The following is a 19,863-nucleotide window of genomic DNA, read 5'->3' as shown; positions in this document are numbered from 1 at the left end:
CTTCTGGGTCATCGCGCTGGCACGCTAAGCCCACGGAGGCACAAAGAAACCTTACAAAAACAGCGCGTAGAGATGAATTCGTCGAACACAGGACTGTGTATCGTATGCATGTATCGAGTGTTCTTATGGGATTGCGGCGTAATGAGACTCCTTGCATAACAAATATGTATCCTATACTTTATCCCAAACACTGTGAGATAATGGGATATGTGCCTTTTGCACTTGCACCAATAATACCAGAATCAGATCTATCTCTATAAAGGTAGAGGCTAAGTCTTATAGTCTGTGCTTTTGAAAAGAAAAACCTCGGAATACGTCGGAAGATTTGTAGGCCTGCAACAAACCTGTTGTAATTGTGGATCAGAAATAGTTGTCAAACTTTAAAGTACATGTACGTTAAATGAAAACAGAATCGTCGTGAAATAAATAATATTTTTTCATTAGGATCAGGCTTAATGGGAACTGATTTTATTAAAAAGGAAATATAATGTTTTTGGTTATTATTTGTATTTTTCTAATCACATGGTTAAGTGTCAAAAGACTGGTCCACAGTCGATTAAACATGCCTTACCTATAACGCATCAATAGCTTGATGTTCGTCTTTCACAGTTATATGCACCATATGCATTTCTTAAAAGTTATTTTGAAAGTAGACATGAGCAAATAAATGACTGACTTGCACCGAGGCCGCATGCACCAAGGCACATGCACCAAGGCACATGCACCAACTACATTTCCAACGTGGACGGACCAATGAATGGCCTGCCGTTTTCAATCACGACTCGTGCACGGCCTAGTTGAAACATTAATTATTTTCTCTTAAACAAAAACATATGATCTGCATGTACTTATTGACCATCAATAAATCATTAACTAATGAGCTTTATAAACTTACGATTATGGTAATAAAATTCCAAACATTCTCCGGAATATCATCGGTTAAATGTAGCCAAGTGCAAGCGATCTTTCTTCTGTTTAGTGTGTCGAAGCGAAAAGGTCTGAAGGTCGATGTCGCCGAGGACTGATGTCGTGAAGAAGTCTTTGCCACATAAACATGTATAGATAAAGACAAATGACCATTCCTTGTTTAATATATTTTTATCTGTCTATATTATGTATAGTTATACTCTGTATATTGTAAATTATACCACAACCTGTTCTCATTTGTCTGTGCATGTTTTATTTGTTTGTTTGGCATTTAAAGCCGCGTTAAAACTTTCCGCAGGGTTACGCTACTGGACAATTTTCTAGACATTAAACTGACCACGAGCCGGCAAGAACTTGATTCGAACACTGCCAAGTATACACCTTTCAAATTATATAATGTCGTGCCGTACAGGGCGAGTTATAGCCTAACTGATTCATTTATTTATTTATTTTATTTGATTCCTGTTTTACGCCGTTCTCAAGAATATTTCACTCCTAACTGATTCAAACTTGAATGTCATTTTGACACTATATTAAATATACATGTAGTAGTACAAGTAAGATTCTAATATTTAATTAAAGGCAATAATTTCATCTACTCTTGGTAAAGACAGAAAAACAACCAATGTGGCTTTTCCCCCGAAATCACAGGTATATAAAGCTTTTTAAATTTTGTAAGCAGGATAATTTACAGGCGGAATTTTCGACTCTGGTGCTCGATTTCATACCTATGTGCAGTGCCACTTAACTGAGAACTATAGAGGGCTGTATACGCGTCGCTTTGAATACATGGCTAACCGTTGGGTAGATTAACTGTTGCAATCAAAGCGCAACCGTGATAAATAATTTTGGTTAACATCCAGGCATATAAACTATGATGATAAACGATTTAGAAACTGATTAATCTTATGTACCTAGAAAATTCCTTTCGTCTTTCCAACATACGCCATTTATTCAAAACTGTTAACTGTTTCTGTATTACTCTTTCTTGAAGGCTTTTATAAATTCTTGTTGACAATTGATTTGAAATTGGTGTTACGATAATGACCTTAAACACCCATTATAATTGCCGATTGGTATACACGTTATGTGCGTGTACGTCTTTACGTGAGTGTTGATCACTGGAGAATTTTTCACTTCAGTATTCGATGGAGTCTGTCAGATTCATTGGTGGAAGAAGCTGCAGTTGCAGTGCCGAGGGTAAATCAGCTGCCTGTGGCAAGATAAGCGGTATATACTAATATCTATTATGGCGCCTAGATTGATGCTGTTTTCATTCGGAAAAGTGTACACTTAGGGTTCTTCTTAAAAATTTGAACAGATTTCATCGTTTCTACCATTGATCGAGATGTTACCAGTAGAGTCGGACTTTCGCGCTGTCCTTGCAAATTCCAAAAGGTCCATATCTAACCCCGTTTCACCACGGTTCAGTGGTAACACTGTCATCAGCATTCATTAAGTCTACACGCTTGCAAGCCAGATTGATAAGAGAGATACAACCGATGTGTGAATGTCGGAACCGAAGCTAAGACATGGATAAACTACGACTGATTTGTGAATGTCTGGATCGAAGCTAAGGCATGGGCAGGCTACACCTGCTGCGTGAATGTCTGAACCACAGCTACGACATGAGTAGACTAAAACTGATGACAGAGAATGTTTGGACGAAAACAAAGGCTGGTGTGAGACCGTGAGGACTCCAGTAGATGTATGACTGCCAAGACTCTACTAGATCACGAAACGACATCAAAATATCAGCACACATGCTTAGATTACGAACGTGGATGTGTGAATGTCCGAACCGAAGCTAAGACATGGGCAGACTACGACTGATTTGTGAATGTCTGAGCCGAATCTAAGACATGGGCAGACTGTGATTGGTGCGTGAATGTCTGAACCGAGGCAACGATCACGACCGATGTGCCAGTGCGGAAGACAAGATTTAGGTTGATGGTGATTGGCGTACGAATGTCTGTGCAGGTTAGCAGATAACTACCAGTGAGGTAGGAATGTCCGCATGGAGGACGAGATGTCTGCCATCCAAGAGAAGTTCCCCTCACAATCCAGGTCGACATGCTTGGAAATTGTATACGTAAACAAAATAAAATTCAAGTTCATAACAAGTTCAGTTTTTTAAAAATGTTTTAATGGAATGCCTGCCCACTGGCTCCAGTCAAATCGCTGAAACTGGGCAGGTACTCTGTGTGTAAAAACATGCCATCTGGGGGGGATTCCCACATAAAATCAGCGTTTATTCACCGAAAACCAGTATGGCCATCTAAGGAAAGCTTGTGGCAATGTTGACTCCTGGAAATCTGTATAACATCTGTAACTGCACATTACTGTTGTTAACATGAAAACTGTGAATGTGTGTCATTTGTGACAGTTTAATCCATGATCAAACTAGACTACCTACAGATTCTTACCTAGTGAAGTACCACAGCTTAAGCCACACAATTTGCCAATGACAAGAAACTTCAAAACAAAAAGGAAAGAGGTGGATGTCAAACTTTTCAGTACAGCACCTACATCCCTGCCGACTGTATTTCGGTACACATTAAATTGCATTCACAGGGAGCATTAGATACTGGGATGAACACCGGAATCAAAATATGGAAGAATTCTGTTTGATTTTTACAAACTGTTTATTTTCAGTTAGCAGAATACAATAACCCATCTTTTTTTTTTCTTCAAATGTTGTCAATATTGTACATAAGAAATATGAAATTTTCAGAAACTTCAAGATTTCACTTACAGGCAGCCTCAATGATAACGATAGTGCATCAGCAGGTAATTATACAGAAATACCTCTGGGAGAATACAATTTCCTCTCATCTAAGTACAACACTGAAGAAGTGCCTTAACATGCAGTAAACCCTTTTTTATTGTGATTCACGTCAATACAAATATTTACATGTTGCCTGAAACATCACTTTGAATGCAGTTAATGCTGCAAAAGAACCAATGCCCACGGATACTGATACTCATTCACACCTCATTTTTCCACACAGGGTTTACTGACATGAGGCATCTGAAGCTCCTGTACTGTATTTAACCAAGTCCACAAAGTGAATAGTGACCCATGTACTTTGTAGGCTGAGCTGGGAACATCCAGAGAGCTTTCAAAAATGCATTGTATTGCAGCCTTTTTGAAAATATTGTTAAGCAGGTTACAGGTTATAAGACTCAACATGGACTCTACATGTCCATCTTTTACAAGATATTGTTTTATTCTAACAAGTTTTTTAACAAAAAATTAGACTTACACAAGCACTTACGAAAATAAATATAAAACAAAACATACTGAAAATAACCAACTGCTTTATTTCTGTCAACTTTGAACTGAAGATGGATAATTTTTTAATATATATATATGTACACAAAACAAAGCAATGACAAAATCTCTGACCATTTTATGTGCATATAACATATATATATATATATATATATATATATATATATATATGTACATGAAGTCAAAGAAGGGAAAGTCAACAATGAAAAACACAGCATGGACATCAACGAACTATAATACCTGCAGTTGATGATGCTCTCTGAGGCTAGCGGTAGGCCAGGTCAAGACTGGTTAAAATGCGGCCAATACAGAAGATACGCTTGTAAAACTGGCGTGGGCAGAGTCCCAGTCCTGACAGACTGGGGCTGAAGGAAGGCGCAGACTGGATCGATAGACCAGTGGTGTGTCCATGGTCAACCGATCAATATTTGAGTGTGGTGGTCACTGGTGCAGAGGGAGGTCAGCTGGTGGGCACCTCACACAACACCCCCCACCCCCGGGGAGTCCAGCCCGCCTGTGTCCCTGCTACAGCTTTACGGGAAGCCGTCAAAGTCCTCATCAGCAATTTCTTTGGCACTCTCAAGCTCCTGCTGCTCGCGCTCTCGTCTATCCTGTAAAATACAAAAGACAACAAGACCTTTATTGATGAGTTGGCAATGTAAGCAGGCTAATGCCTCCTGTCAAACACACTGTTTACCGGGCCTGTGACTGGAGAAGCAGAGAGTACACAGACCCTGTGTTTTTAACACCAAGCCTGGTTACCTATCATTTCACACATGTTTGCAGATACAATGGAGGAGATCCACATAGGGCTGGCTGCTCACTCGCCCCATACTGTCTGCTTCCCCAGCAAATCCAAGCCAACTTTGATGTCCGCTTGCCTTCAGCCCCCTGGCTACCTCCTGGGGATTCTCTGGGCAAAATCAGAGACAGGATTACTCAGTGCAAATAGCTCCAATAGTTCTGCTTTTGTTCTACAGCCTAAGTCTCTCAGGAAAGATTGTCTAAATCCCAGCAGGTCTTATACCAGAGACAATGCCCATCAACAACCACAAACCCTTTATCACTGGACAAGTAACTGAAGACAAACCAATGAAGCCAAATTTCAACCTCAAGAGACTGACTGCAACTGATGCATAATTGAACGTGAATCAGACGGCGCAATGGTTGCAGGTTTTTCAGTAATACATACAAACTACCTCTGTCCTTTAAAGCACTGTAAAATACCACACCCACAGACAAAGAAGTACTTTCAACAATTTGACACCATGATTTCCACAATCAACAACTCCAAAAAAGACATTAAAGTCATCCTGTTGCAGTAGGCTCTCAAATGGCTTTACAAAGTTAGCGTAAAAAAGTGTACAATATGATCATCGTTGACCTAAACATTTATGTAAGTGCTTTAGATATTTCATTATCAAGTCTGGTGGACAGACACAAGCACAGACAAACGCAACAGGCACAGACAAACGCAACAACAATCACTCTGTTTAAAGAGTAACTAGTTCTGTAATCTGTATCCATTTACATAGATATGTGTGACCTAAATGTTCATCACATATACACATCATACGGCTCTTACAACAATACATTTAACATGAATTTACCCAATATACAAAACATGGAAACACATCTTGGCACTCATTAACTTCAGGATAAATAGATTAACTACAAATTATTATTCAAAAATTTTCTAATTTAATATAAGATACATGCCTTTGTACATTCAAAGTTGTTGATTTTGCTTCAATTTGATTTAAAGGTATGACAAACACTAAGAGACAAAAGTACATACATGTATTATGACTGACAATGCCAGTCAACCCTTCAGTTTTTGTGGGTAAAAAAAAGTACCCTTTAGTTTAAACAGTAATGGAAAACAAGTACATCACTAACTGCAAAATACTGTTCTAGCAGAGCCTAGATGCGGAATATAGCATCAAAATTACAGGGTCATAAAATCTTATACATAAGCCGATGCATTGTCATAAGTGGGGTGTAGTGTGGGAGTAGGCTCCTTCACCGGTGGACTGAGGTACTACCCATACAATCCTGTAAGCTCATTATAATGGGTGGGGCAGACTAACAGGAAAGGCTGTCTGTGAAGGCAGACACAGGCTCAGTGTGACTGGCTAGGCCAGGGTGGGGCTCAGCTGCCTTGTGGCGTCCCCAGTCCCAATCTTTGTCACATGGCTGAGTCAGTGACACGCCCACTCTCACCGTTGTTGTCAGGTCATGGATATATGCATTCAGACTGGTATACAGTTAGTTCCCAGCATTTGCGAGTCCACACCTACATGTACTATACCACTAACCTTGTTTGTCAATATAGATTTTTTAGCGAGCACAACCTGAAATACAGAAGCCTACCTAGCAGAGTGCAACAATGTCAGCCAATTATCAGTTGTCAATGATGACAACACAGAAATAAAAACACTACAGCAAAAAACGAAAGTCTATACAGTGTTGTGATATTCACACAAGCTAGCAGCCTCAGTGAAATTCTAAAAGGGTGGGTTGGATGGAGTGTGGGGGGTGGGGGTGGTGGTGTGAATTTATGTGAAGAGTAACTAAATCTGATCATCTGGGGTGGCCTTGGAGTTTCCACATAAATTTCCAATATGTTGTTTCAGTGACCACTGCTTCAGCAAGTTTCTGATCCAGTGCCCACTTTCACTGACCTTTCCTCATCAATCATGCCGTCTTAAAAGTTATGGTGCTTTAACTTACAAAGTCATTTATAAAAATGTTGTGAGAAATCAAAGTCACCTGTACAAAGTTTTATGAATGTATCCCCAGGTCCTGAAGCTTGCTTTCCCTATATATCTGATACACCGAGTCAAAACTGTAGACAATCCCTTTATTCAATAAATGCTTTTCAATCTTTGTTCAGGGATGCCTTCCCTAACCGTCCCTCAACTTCATTCTGCTATCTGATAATCCAAGCCTTTTGAGCACAAACAAAACTCTTCATAATCCAGACAGAAAAAAGTAGATCACGATATCCAACAAATAATCTTACCAAGCCTGGTTTTCCACACTATCACTAATAAATAGACATCATGGCTACATGCATACTGCTCTTTAGACAGGCCATCACTGAAAAATCAACTGCTTTCAGCTTGTGTCCTATTCAGTCATCAAAAGAGTTTCAAATACATCAAGAATCAACTTAACTTCGCACAAGAAACTATGGGGTTGTATCATTTCAGAATGATGGAGCATTTTGTCACTGGAGATCATCATGGTATATTTATATATACCTGTACATGTAGCTCAGGTTTACAGTTCTTCCCACATTACCATCTTAATTACATCATTATCATGTTGAGAAACAGAAAAACAAAAAAAAAAACCTAAATATTTTCAGCCACCTGACTAGGTACAAACGTACTAAAACTGGGAAGCCATGAAAGAATGCCATACATACACTCAGTAAAGGGCATTTGAGTGAGTGAGTGAGTGCTTGGGGTTTAACGTCGTACTCAACAATTTTTCAGTCATATGACGACGAAGGAATCATTAGGGTGCATGCACGTGTAATGTGCCTCCTTGTTGCAGGACGGATTTCCACCGCTCTTTTATTTAGTGCTGCATCACTGAGACGACTTACCGAAGGCAAGTAAGCCGCCCCGCCCGAGCCATTATACTGATACGGGTCAACCAGTCATTGCACTATCCCCTTCATGCTGAACGCCAAGCGAGGAAGTTACAACTTCCTCTTTTAAAGTCTTAGGTGTGACTCGACCAAGGATTGATCCTGGATCTACCGGTCCCGAAGCGGACGCTCTACCAACTGTGCTATCCGGGCCGGTATAAAGGGCATTTGAGTACGGCTTGTCATCACCTTGTCAACTGAGTTACTGTGATAAGTTCTTAATATGTTTATCAGTTTTGATCATCACACATGCGCTAGACTTTCTTCAGCAAGTTCGAGCAAAGAAACATTTAGAGTGACAACCAGTATATTCAGGCATCAGCATATAAAGTGTACATATACGTCTTGATATAAATGTAGTTACCCAGATATTAAGAAGTTGCAAAATAAAATGTGTAACCTGCTTGACTACTCAAATTTTGCATCTATTGAACAATTTCATTTTCGACCCTGGATTTGCATGTGTGCAAAAGCAACGTGCCATCATACACAGTGATCAGTACAAATCCGAAGTTATCTGCAGTCACCAGGTTAGATATGTACATGATGCCTATCGCCCACCCACCATCCCTCCCCCACTCACTCATAACTATTCTCAGCATAACTATTCTCAGCATATCACGACAGGTAAGATGTACTATCTCAAGTAAACTTCAAATGCTCAGACTAATCAAGGCATGAGTTTCCTGCCTCAGTGTTCTGGAACAACGCTCCATCTGATGCCCACATGCCTTCACAGCAGCCTTATACAAAAATAAAACAAAAACAGAACAATTTTATATTCAAAACACATACTCTTACAAAGTTGATGTCCACCTTAAGAATTTGTGAAAACTAACAATAGGCAGTTGACAAACAAACAACAAAATACCCTGCAACCAATCAATGGCCTGAGGCTGTCTGCTGCAGAAGTTTGATATCATCCTGCACCAGAGTGCTGTACATGTAATTTCACTGTAATCCCCAGTACAGACCATACCTCGTATTATGTAACATACAGGAAACATGAAGATTACACTCTTCCTTCAATGATACAGACTTACCATGGACATATCACATATATATACAAGGACTGACAGACAGGTGGGTGGACAACTCATAACACAATGTCATCAACAAAATCACTTGGGAGAGGTGACAAAGACCTATTTGATCCACATAAACCGAATAAACCCTCTAAGAAAGTTGATAGGGAGTAGTTTTCGCGGATTTACACACCAAGCTCTAAGGAGGAGAAGGATATCATATAATTAGTTATCAGTAATCTTAGAAAAAACAACCCTCGACTTAATGTGGTGGACTGGCCAAGCCAAAATAAAGGTATGCGACACTCAATCTTTCTGACATGACCACTCACTATTATTAAAACAGTACCTCAGTTAGTACATCAAATTAAAATGAACAGCTACAATTTCAGCTTTCATTTTCTCAAAATGTGTATTAAAGGAGAACATTTTAAAGACATAGAAATAGCAAATAAATGGCATTTTCACTAGCCTATTCAAAGGCAGCCAGTTTTGAAGTGAGATGGGCTTAGCTGTCACTATTTCATGTCGCATGAGGGTGGGGGATGTGGTCAAGGTCTGTCTGAAGCTGGCTCTCAGCTGGGTCCGTGTGCAGTAGGGAGGTGTGGGTTGGCCACCGCTGCCTGCTGATTGGCTGGGGCCAGTGGCCAGCTGAGGATTGCTTGTTGCCAGGCAGTGACAAGAGGACTAGTCTCCAGTGTAGTGCCCCACATCTCAGCATTACTAACAGCCTGCCCGGGGAGGGGTTTTTCTACCATAAAATCTCCGGGCTGCGGCACAAGTATTGATCCAAACACAGCCAGATTCCGTACCCAAACCCTATTATACAACCCAGTGCATGCCAACACAACCATGGGCTGTACAAAGTGTAGCCACAGGAAATCACAGGGATACCATACACAGGCTGAGCAGGGTGAAAAAAAACAAATAGGACAGTCAAGCTGCTGCAGGAATTAAACATGGCGTCAACAACTGTAATAATATCATCATACACAAACAAACAAAATAGAAACTTTCAGCCCGCATTAAAGACAGAAATAGAATGAAAATGAACAAAAACTGAAACCATTTATGGATTCGCCACATGAACAAAAGCTTTGGTTGTATCAGAAAACACTAAGGTTTATAAATAATGTATGGGCAAAATGTTATTGATGACAAAATGTACAATTATAACATGCTCCAGTCAAACCTAGTGCAATCCTGTTGGTCCTTCATGAAGACAGTAGGAGATGTGAACAGAACTTGCATCTCATTAACAATTAACCCCACTTCTCCCATCCCATAAAAAAACTGATTATCAATATTTACATTTCAAAACAGTAAGCCCTCCTTATATAATGTATAATGGGCAGTATAAAAACAAGGCTTGACCACTCCTCCTCACATGTGAGCTAGGTCAGTGACTAAGTGAGTCATTTTGTTGTATACACGTAACATTACAGTGGAGCCAAAGGTATCTGTACCTGTACCAATCCACGATGGATGTCACCACCTGGGGATTCAGACCTCACATAAGATATACCAGACCAGAGAGCATGGTGCTGCTCTACTGGCACTACTCATGTCACAGTGAATAACAAAAATGGACCACTCAACTTTCTACCAACTTCACAGTTGTCCGGAAAAACATTCACATCACAATGAGGATACCTTTTACATGCTAGGAAACATGCAGAATTAACACTTTACTTGTTCTGACTATCTCAATTACTTGAAAGTTCAGATTCTAATAAGCCACGTCAAATGAATCATTCACTTGGACTAAAATAACACCCATTGTAATACTGGTAATGCTATTCATTTTCCTTATCAATTTTTTTTTTTTTTTTTTTCATATTAAGTGAATAATGCAGGTCTTGTATTGATTAATTTTCATCATCAATAATAAGATGTACAATAACAGATTAATATACAGTGTGACTTATGTGCGACATTTCCTTCCCACAGCTGTGTGAATGACATCTTTGATGGGCTCTGATTAAATCTGGGGGGTTAAGCCAGTTCCCCTCGGTTACCTCTGAACTGCCATGCTAGGGTCACGACTGACTGCCTGTACATGTACCGGTGATAATGAGATGCATCATTAATAAGAAGGGTCTCCCCACTGCCCTTTCTGTCACACTTCCTCTTCAATGACCAACACAAGACCTGACAACACTAACAACTGTCCAGTGTCATACCCAATAACACAACCAATATACCAAATAACACCTTAAGGTTTGGTACATGCAAGGAACTAAATCTGAGTCTCTTCGCAAGCTATTCAGAAACGAAGAATTTAGGACTAATAACATGTACGTCTATATGGATTGAAATACATCACAATTACTTAACTAAAACAATGGCCTAGTGTCCCTCCTTGTATGCAACATCCCAATGTAAGTATGGAGACTGACAGCCATCCCCCCATCTATTAAACTCCCTGTATGACATGTTGAACATGTATATGCAAACTCATTCACTTATCACACACAGGTAACAATAGAAACAGCGTCTAAAAAGGGGTTTACTAATTATGTTGGGCAGCAGGGAAAATAGATGCAGTGAGCTTGAGAGCTACACCTGTTTAATGATAATATCTAGATTTCCTAAGACTAAGGTAACAACATGTGTAAGTTCGACCATTTTCTGATGAATTTTCCTTTTATGCAGAAATGGTTGAACTGAAGTGTTCTAGCAGGTTAGCTATAATATAGGCCTACATCTCCATGTATATTTACATTTCACTTTCACCTGGGCACAATTTCACAAGATTTACCATTTTTTTGTAACTCAACTTCACTTAAAGAGCTTACATACCAATGACATTGAAACTTCTGTAACACAATGGACTTGCTAATATGTGACTAAAGACTGAAGGGCGGCCATTCAACGTTTACATCAGGATTTGTGAGTGATGAAAGTTAAGAACGACATCCTCCCTAATCTTGGCCAAGCCCTTAACAACAGTTTCTCGCCTAAGAAGGAAACTGGGGGGGAAGAGATATGGTTGTTGACATAGTAACAACAATATAGAGACAGTTCCCCGGAAGAGACCTAGTTATTTAGTTCCACTTTCAGGTCATAAGGCAGGCTAAACTATATTACTCTGTGTTAAATGAGATGTAGTATTTTATTATTCTATGCTTCCAAAAGGAACAATTCAAATGAGACTCCTACATCACAGGAGCACCCCTCTCCATACACCATACTGGAGCACTCCTTCCATACATCGCAGGAGCACCTTGCTCAATACACTGCATGAGCAACCTCCATACATCACAGGAGCACCCTTCTCCATACATCGCAGCAGCACCCTTCTCCATACATCGCAGGAGCACCCCTCCCCATACATCACAGGAGCACCCTTCTCCATACATCGCAGGAGCACCCCTCTCCATACATCGCAGGAGCACCCTTCTCCATACATCGCAGGAGCACCCCTCCTCATACATCACAGGAGCACCCTTCTCCATACATCGCAAGAGCACCCCTCTCCATACATTGCAGGAGCACCCCTCTCCATACATCACAGGAGCACCCCTCTCCATACATCGCAGCAGCACCCTCTCCATTCACTACAGGAGCAAACATCTCCATACATCAGAGCATCCTTCTCCATACATCACAGGAGCATCCTTCTCCATACATCACAGGAGCAAACATCTCCACACATCGCAGGAGCAAACATCTCCATACATCGCAGGAGCACCCTCTCTACACATCGCAGGAGCATCCCTCTCCATACATCACAGGTGCACCCTTCTCCATACATTGCATGAGCACTCCTCTCCATACATTGCAGGAGCACCCTTCTCCATACATCGCAGGAGCACCCTTCTCCATACATCGCAGGAGCACCCTTCTCCATACATCGCAGGAACATCCCTCTCCACACATCGCAAGAGCACCCCTCTCCATACATCAGAGGAACACCCCTCTCAGAACATCGCAGGGACACCCCTCCCCATACATCAGAGGAACATCCTTCTCCATACATCCCAGGAACACCTCTCACCATTCATCACAGAAGCACCCCGTCATACATCGCAGCAGCACCCCTCTCCACACATCACAGGAGCACCTCTCACTATGCATAGCAGCATACCTATCCAATCGCATGTGAACGCATGTGATAGCAGTCCAAAAGATATGAAATTAGAATTGCATTAGTCCTTGAACAGTAAAAACTCTGTTCCTCAAAGATCCTCAAAAATTAACAAATTTAACTAATTCAGTAAACAGTCTAATAACTATGTCTAGACAGATGGTAGAGTTGGCATAAGCCACAAATCCTACAACCATGAGAAAAAATATTACACAAAAGTAATGGACAACTTTACAAATATTTCGCCAGATATGTGTTCATTAAACAAAAAATAAAAATAAAAAACAAAAAACATTTACATCAGAGCAGAAAATTCATCAAGAGCTACAACAAATAAGACAATATTAAAACTGAAATTACAATTACATATTTGATAATTCATGATTTTCACAAACCCTTAGGCCATGGAGTACAATTTGAAGGACTGTTTATCAACTTAATAATTATATGGCCTCTGGTCAAGTCTAAAGGCTCTACTGTCCATTGAAGAGATTACTTCGTGGTACTACTGCCGAAAACCTTATAAAACCAAATCCATGAAAACCATTATATTAAAGCTTTGGGAAAAATCCTTTGTCCAGTGTTACTGCCTGTCACTTAATAAACTGCAGAAAAACAAAACGTTCTATAGATGGACCGACTAAAGTGTTGAGATAAATTTCATAAAATTCATGATGTGGATTGCTTTATAACTGTTTCAAATTTTTGGATCATTTTATCACCATAAATAGTACAGGTGCTACGACTCTGATAGTTTCTGAAAGGCATGAATTTCAGCTATTCTTATTACAATTGATCTGATTAGCAAAATATATCTTTCAGCAAAAAAAGTCTGGTATAGAACCTTTAGCATTCTTAATAGCCATTTTGACCTTTTATGACATCCCATATATGCATAGGATCTTGAAAAGACGACCTATTTAGGGCTGCATCCTTATATATACTTTACCAAAGCTTTGAAAATCATGTGTTAAACCATTAACCGCGTAACATAAATCTCTCAGTCCAATCTCTTTGTAAACATGTGTTTGTGTTACACGAAATTTTGAAAAGGAGCTACTCAAAGAGTTCAATAAATAACACCAGAAGAACGATACTATACACTAATAGCTAACTTTAATTAGTTTCTCATATTCAACTATAGAAGTTTGGCAGTTTCCTGAAACAAAGTCCTTTGATGGATGTTTGTGGCAGTGGGTGCATAGAGTGAAGAATGAAGGCCTGTTCACTGTCACCTATTACTATAGTAATAATATGCTTTGCTAGAACAAGATTCAGTAAGTTGAGTCACCATGGAGGATCCAAGACAATGGTACGTATAGGCTGTCACAGAATTTTCTTAACAACAGCAGTAACAGTATTGCATATCGGTTTCAGGATGTAGAAAACAGCACTGGTAACAACTTACAGTAATACTAAGACTGCGTTTACATTTTCACAGAAACATTTGAGTATGGTTATAGTGGCCAGGGCGATCCTGCACTGATTGAGATCATTTAATAAGGTCTGTGTGAGGGAGAGTCCTGTGCAGAGCAACACAGCTGGAGGTGAACTGGTACACCGCCAGGCCACGTAATCAATGCATGCTGTGTCAGGCTAAGGACAAAAATACATCAGCAGTCAGCTCCACTCACTTTTTACCCCTCACTTGTTGATTCCAACAGTGGTACTTTAATAGTTCGGATAAAACTATGACTAATGGATAAAGCCAACCCAGCCATTTTTTGTCAGTCCTGACAAAGGAGGTTTGTTTAAGAGAAATACCTGGTAAATAGTTTAGTCAAATGCCCTCAATTTCCATCTAAAAAAATTCCAGACAACACACAAAGATGACTCTATTGTGATGCTGGAAAATAAACATTTAAAACGCACATACGCAGAATACGTGATGCTGCGTGACTTTAATTAATGTTCACTGGAGAGTTCCCGATAAAAAACTCAGACAAAAAACCTGTGTGGATTACTCGGCTCTTGTCTTCTGGAGTGGCGTGACAGGTTTTTTTCACAGTGAATGATCACAGTTTTACACTGTTCTTCATCCTTTAATTCAACATGGAGATGAAAAAAAGAGCACAGAACAGTGGGACAGCGGCCCTCTTACAGCACTTTCTTCAACTTTGATCCATTTGACTAAGACACTGGGATCATAATAAACTTCAGACTCACCAGGAAGCAACTTCCCTGGAATGCACAGGCTTTTCTTCTAAAACATTGGGGGCTGCATCTTTGTATTTGTTAAAGATTTTATGATTATTTCACTACGTAAGCCTGGTTATTGCATATAAGACAGCACGAGGGACAGGTGTCAGAATTCCATACACACTGTACATATATAGGGTGGGAGCACTAAAAAGTACACCCTGGAGTCATGATCATGCCTCCATATACACTGTATATGTACATGTATAGTGTGACAGGACTGAAGAGTACACAGAGACAGGTGTTAGGACTCCATACACACTGCACATATACTGTAGGACAGTCCTGAAGGGTACACACTAGATTTAGGTGCCATGCCTCCATACACATCGTGCATGTATAGTGTGACAGTCCTGAAGGGTACACAGTAGATTTAGGTGCCATGCCTCCATACACACTGTACATGTATAGTGTGACAGAACTGAAGAGTACACACTAGAGACAGGTGTCAGGGCTCCATACACACTGCACATATACTGCAGGACAGTCCTGAAGGGTACACACTAGATTTAGGTGCCATGCCTCCATACACATCGTGCATGTATAGTGTGACAGTCCTGAAGGGTACACAATAGATTTAGGTGCCATGCCTCCATACACACTGTACATGTATAGTGTGACAGGACTGAAGAGTACACACTAGACCCAGGTGTCAGGGCTCCATACACACTGCACATATACTGTAGGACAGTCCTGAAGGGTACACACTAGATTTAGGTGCCATGCCTCCATACACATCGTGCATGTATAGTGTGACAGTCCTGAAGGGTACATAGTAGATTTAGGTGCCATGCCTCCATACACACTGTACATGTATAGTGTGACAGAACTGAAGAGTACACACTAGAGACAGGTGTCAGGGCTCCATACACACTGCACATATACTGCAGGACAGTCCTGAAGGGTACACACTAGATTTAGGTGCCATGCCTCCATACACATCGTGCATGTATAGTGTGACAGTCCTGAAGGGTACATAGTAGATTTAGGTGCCATGCCTCCATACACACTGTACATGTATAGTGTGACAGGACTGAAGAGTACACACTAGACCCAGGTGTCAGGGCTCCATACACACTGTACATGTAAAGGTTCGGAGCACTAAAGAGTACACCCAGAAGTCACATATACACTGTGACAGGACTGAAGAGTACACACCAGACAGGTGTCAGGATTCCACACACACACTGCACATATATTGCATAACACCCTAAAGTGTCACCCCAAGTGTCACCCCTTCATACACACTGTACATGTATAGTGTGACAGGACTGAAGAGTACCCACTAGAGACAGATGTCAGGACTCCAAACACACTGTAATGTAAAGGTTCAGAGCACTAAAGAGTACATCCAGAAGTCACATTCACACCTTCATATATACTGTATGTGTACATGTATAGTGTGACAGGACTGAAAAGTACCCACTAGAGACAGATGTCAGGACTCCAAACACACTGTAATGTAAAGGTTCAGAGCACTAAAGAGTACATCCAGAAGTCACATTCACACCTTCATATATACTGTATGTGTACATGTATAGTGTGACAGGACTGAAGAGTACACACTAGAGACAGATGTCAGGACTCCATACACACTGTACATGTAAAGGTTCGGAGCACTAAAGAGTACATCCAGAAGTCACATTCACACCTTCATATATACTGTATGTGTACATGTATAGTGTGACAGGACTGAAGAGTACACACTAGAGACAGATGTCAGGACTCCATACACACTGTACATGTAAAGGTTCGGAGCACTAAAGAGTACATCCAGAAGTCACATTCACACCTTCATATATACTGTATGTGTACATGTATAGTGTGACAGGACTGAAAAGTACACACTAGAGACAGGTGTCATAGACTACTTATATTTAATGTGACCTATGATTGGCTCAGCCAAAATTGCGTGACCAATGAAATGTTTAGCTTCATAATCCCAAATAAATGTTCACACCTCTGAGGAGTTTGTGGATGCACATGGTTTGAAAAATGACTTGGAAACAGAATGTCCACTGTAATTTAATGATTAATATTTTAATTAACACTATTACCACCTTAAAATCAATCAAAGAATATTATTAAAACCAATACACATATATGACAATTCTTTCCAGAGGGTGACGTCCTCCAAATTTCAGAAAAGTTGGCAAAACGAATGCACAACATAAGATTAGACAAACTATGTAAGCTTAAGGTGATCAATCGTGGGGATTGATTAATCCCCTTGACCTCTGTAGGGGTGATCAGAATTTCGATCTCCTGCTGAAGTGTACACACAAGAGACAGGTGCCGTGCCTCCATATACACTGTACATGTATGGTGTGACAGGACTGAAGAGTACACACTAGAGACAGGTGTCAGGACTCCACACACACTCCACATATATTGTATGACACCATCAAGTCAAGTGTCACACCTCCATATACAGCCACACATACTGGAACATGTACAATTTGACATTTCTTGAAGAAGCCATTAAACAATGTACGTTAGACCACTGAAATGGTTATGTATTTACCTCTGCTGATTCCAGATCCTTGTTGTACGACTTTGGTGGGAACCTCATGGCCTGCAGAGACAAAAACAAACCATGTACATTCATAATTTATGACAATCGAGATAAGCCGTCTTATTGATCGAATAACAATTTTAAAGACACTGCCACCCATTATTTGTCTTGATGTCAGATATTGAAGAGGAGCTAAGGGACACTTTTGCACAATTTCGTAGAAGGAGATTTTTTTTTCAAATACACTTCTGTCTTTCACATGTTCATTCTTAGATCCAACTACGGATGGTTGCCAAATCTCTCTTCTTTGAGCCAGAGCTTCCTTATCTTGGTCCAACTTGACTTACTATTACTTAATATGTCAGCAGGGCCATATCTAGAAGATAAATTGAAGGTTCTTATCTCAGACTTTAAAAGTGACCACGCATAAAAAAAAATGTTATAAAATGCAAATCAAAATGATGCTTTCTGAGAGATACATTGTACATGACAGAAATTTGTATGAAGACTGAACTTTCTTTATTGGCAAACTGTCTCGTTTTTGTTCAATTTACTAGCAAAAACTACATCTTTAGGTGTACAGAAATTCTAGTAAGTGTGAATCTGTGAGGTCGCTACAGTAGAGCAACAATAAGAGGGTAAATTTCTAACTGAACAAGGGAACAATTTTCTATGCTCATTTACTATACTCTATACTCATATATACAGTTACTTTATCATATGGACAGGGAAAAACAGGTAAAAAAAAAATAAAATAAATAACACGCACACATACACATGGCAGAGGAAATGTGTTTTTCACCTTTTTAATCATACATTTATCCAAGAGTTTTTATATCTGCCTTACTGAATTATTCTTTCTGAATTACATGAAGTTGCCTAACGGCTTCCTATGTAAAGAGGACAAAATAAGATCAGTCAAGCGGCACTGGGGGTAAGAGGTGTCGTCCCAATCCATTAATGACACCTAACTGAATGCTCTTGCTGCAAGTTTTCACCAGATTCACTAACGGTACAGTAGATGTATATCACCACAGCTTCTTTTACTTATTTGACTGGTATCGCCCAATGTGTATATGATTTTTTCACCTTTACCGCAGCAACAAGTTCTTAGGGTTAAGGAAACCACCAAGTCTTTGCGAAATAACTGATACACTTTTCTAAACATGGATACATGTCATTCATTCAATATTACCTGAATGTCCTTACAATGTCTAATGATAAGGATCATATCCACTTCGTCACACTGATGAACATGTTGAAAATTAGGGTTTTTTTGTGAATATGAAAAAGGCTAATTGCTCTTGAAAGTTCAAATTCTGGTACCCAAAGTAGACATTCTTCCAGTCTTCAGAAAAACAACTTGAGATCAGTGCTACTCTTCATGCGTCACTTTATCTCCAAGGACCTAAAATCACTAAGTTGCACATTTTGTCTGATTTTTAGAGTTGTTTAATTTTTTAAAAAGTATTTAAAGATTAGATAGGAAGATATCCTACTGGAAAATATGAGTTTATAAACTAGTATTTGATATTAGCCAGTAAAAACGCTTTCTTTCGGGTTAAATATAGGCCATTTACTGTACACGCAAACAGGAAAATAGTAACGTACAGGAAACAAGCACACAGAATACATGTAAATGATCTTCCCTAGAGAAAGACGCAGATCCAATCTTGGGGTACAATGTTTACATGTACTTTGTACACTAGGAAGGGAGACAACCATGGGTCATAATCCCATATCAGAGGGTGAAGGAGAATTGACACGCAGTTAGTCCAATGAGGAATGGGGAGAGGTGATAATAACTTGGAAGAGCAAAAGGTATAAGTCACTGTTATTTGGATGTGCAAGGGGAGATGCTATTGTTAGTTTGATGAACTAAAGGAAGATGTGCAGACTTACCTTGACAGAGTGATTGTGGATATCCAGACAGAAGCTAATTCTCTGATGGAATGCAGCCATTGGTTCCTTTGTGCAGTATATGTCTATGGTTTCTTTTGATTTGACATAGCCCTTCTCATGGTCAATAACTGCCTCTATCACCCCATCTCTGATAGCCTAAAAATGCAAGTGATAGGGTTCAATGGACTAGCAACTAGGTAAATAATGATCACTTGGGATATACAGGTTATTCAAAAAAATATTTTGTCT

At 39.9% G+C, this 19,863-nt stretch overlaps 1 protein-coding gene across 1 annotated transcript in view; it reads right to left on the bottom strand.

The window, feature by feature from the left end:
- Positions 1-4,381: 4,381 nt before the first annotated feature.
- Positions 4,382-19,863, bottom strand: part of LOC135480244 (26S proteasome non-ATPase regulatory subunit 3-like) — a 32,411-nt gene continuing 16,929 nt past the window's right edge. Inside the window, 3 exon segments of the mRNA XM_064760028.1 lie at positions 4,382-4,833; positions 17,722-17,772; positions 19,615-19,770. Coding sequence (XP_064616098.1) covers positions 4,756-4,833; positions 17,722-17,772; positions 19,615-19,770 — 285 coding nt within the window. The 3' untranslated portion in view covers positions 4,382-4,755.

Source organism: Liolophura sinensis, chromosome 1 (genome assembly GCF_032854445.1).
Source record: "Liolophura sinensis isolate JHLJ2023 chromosome 1, CUHK_Ljap_v2, whole genome shotgun sequence".
Taxonomy (NCBI): Eukaryota; Metazoa; Mollusca; class Polyplacophora; order Chitonida; family Chitonidae; genus Liolophura; species Liolophura sinensis.
This window is presented reverse-complemented; position numbering and strand designations above follow the sequence as displayed.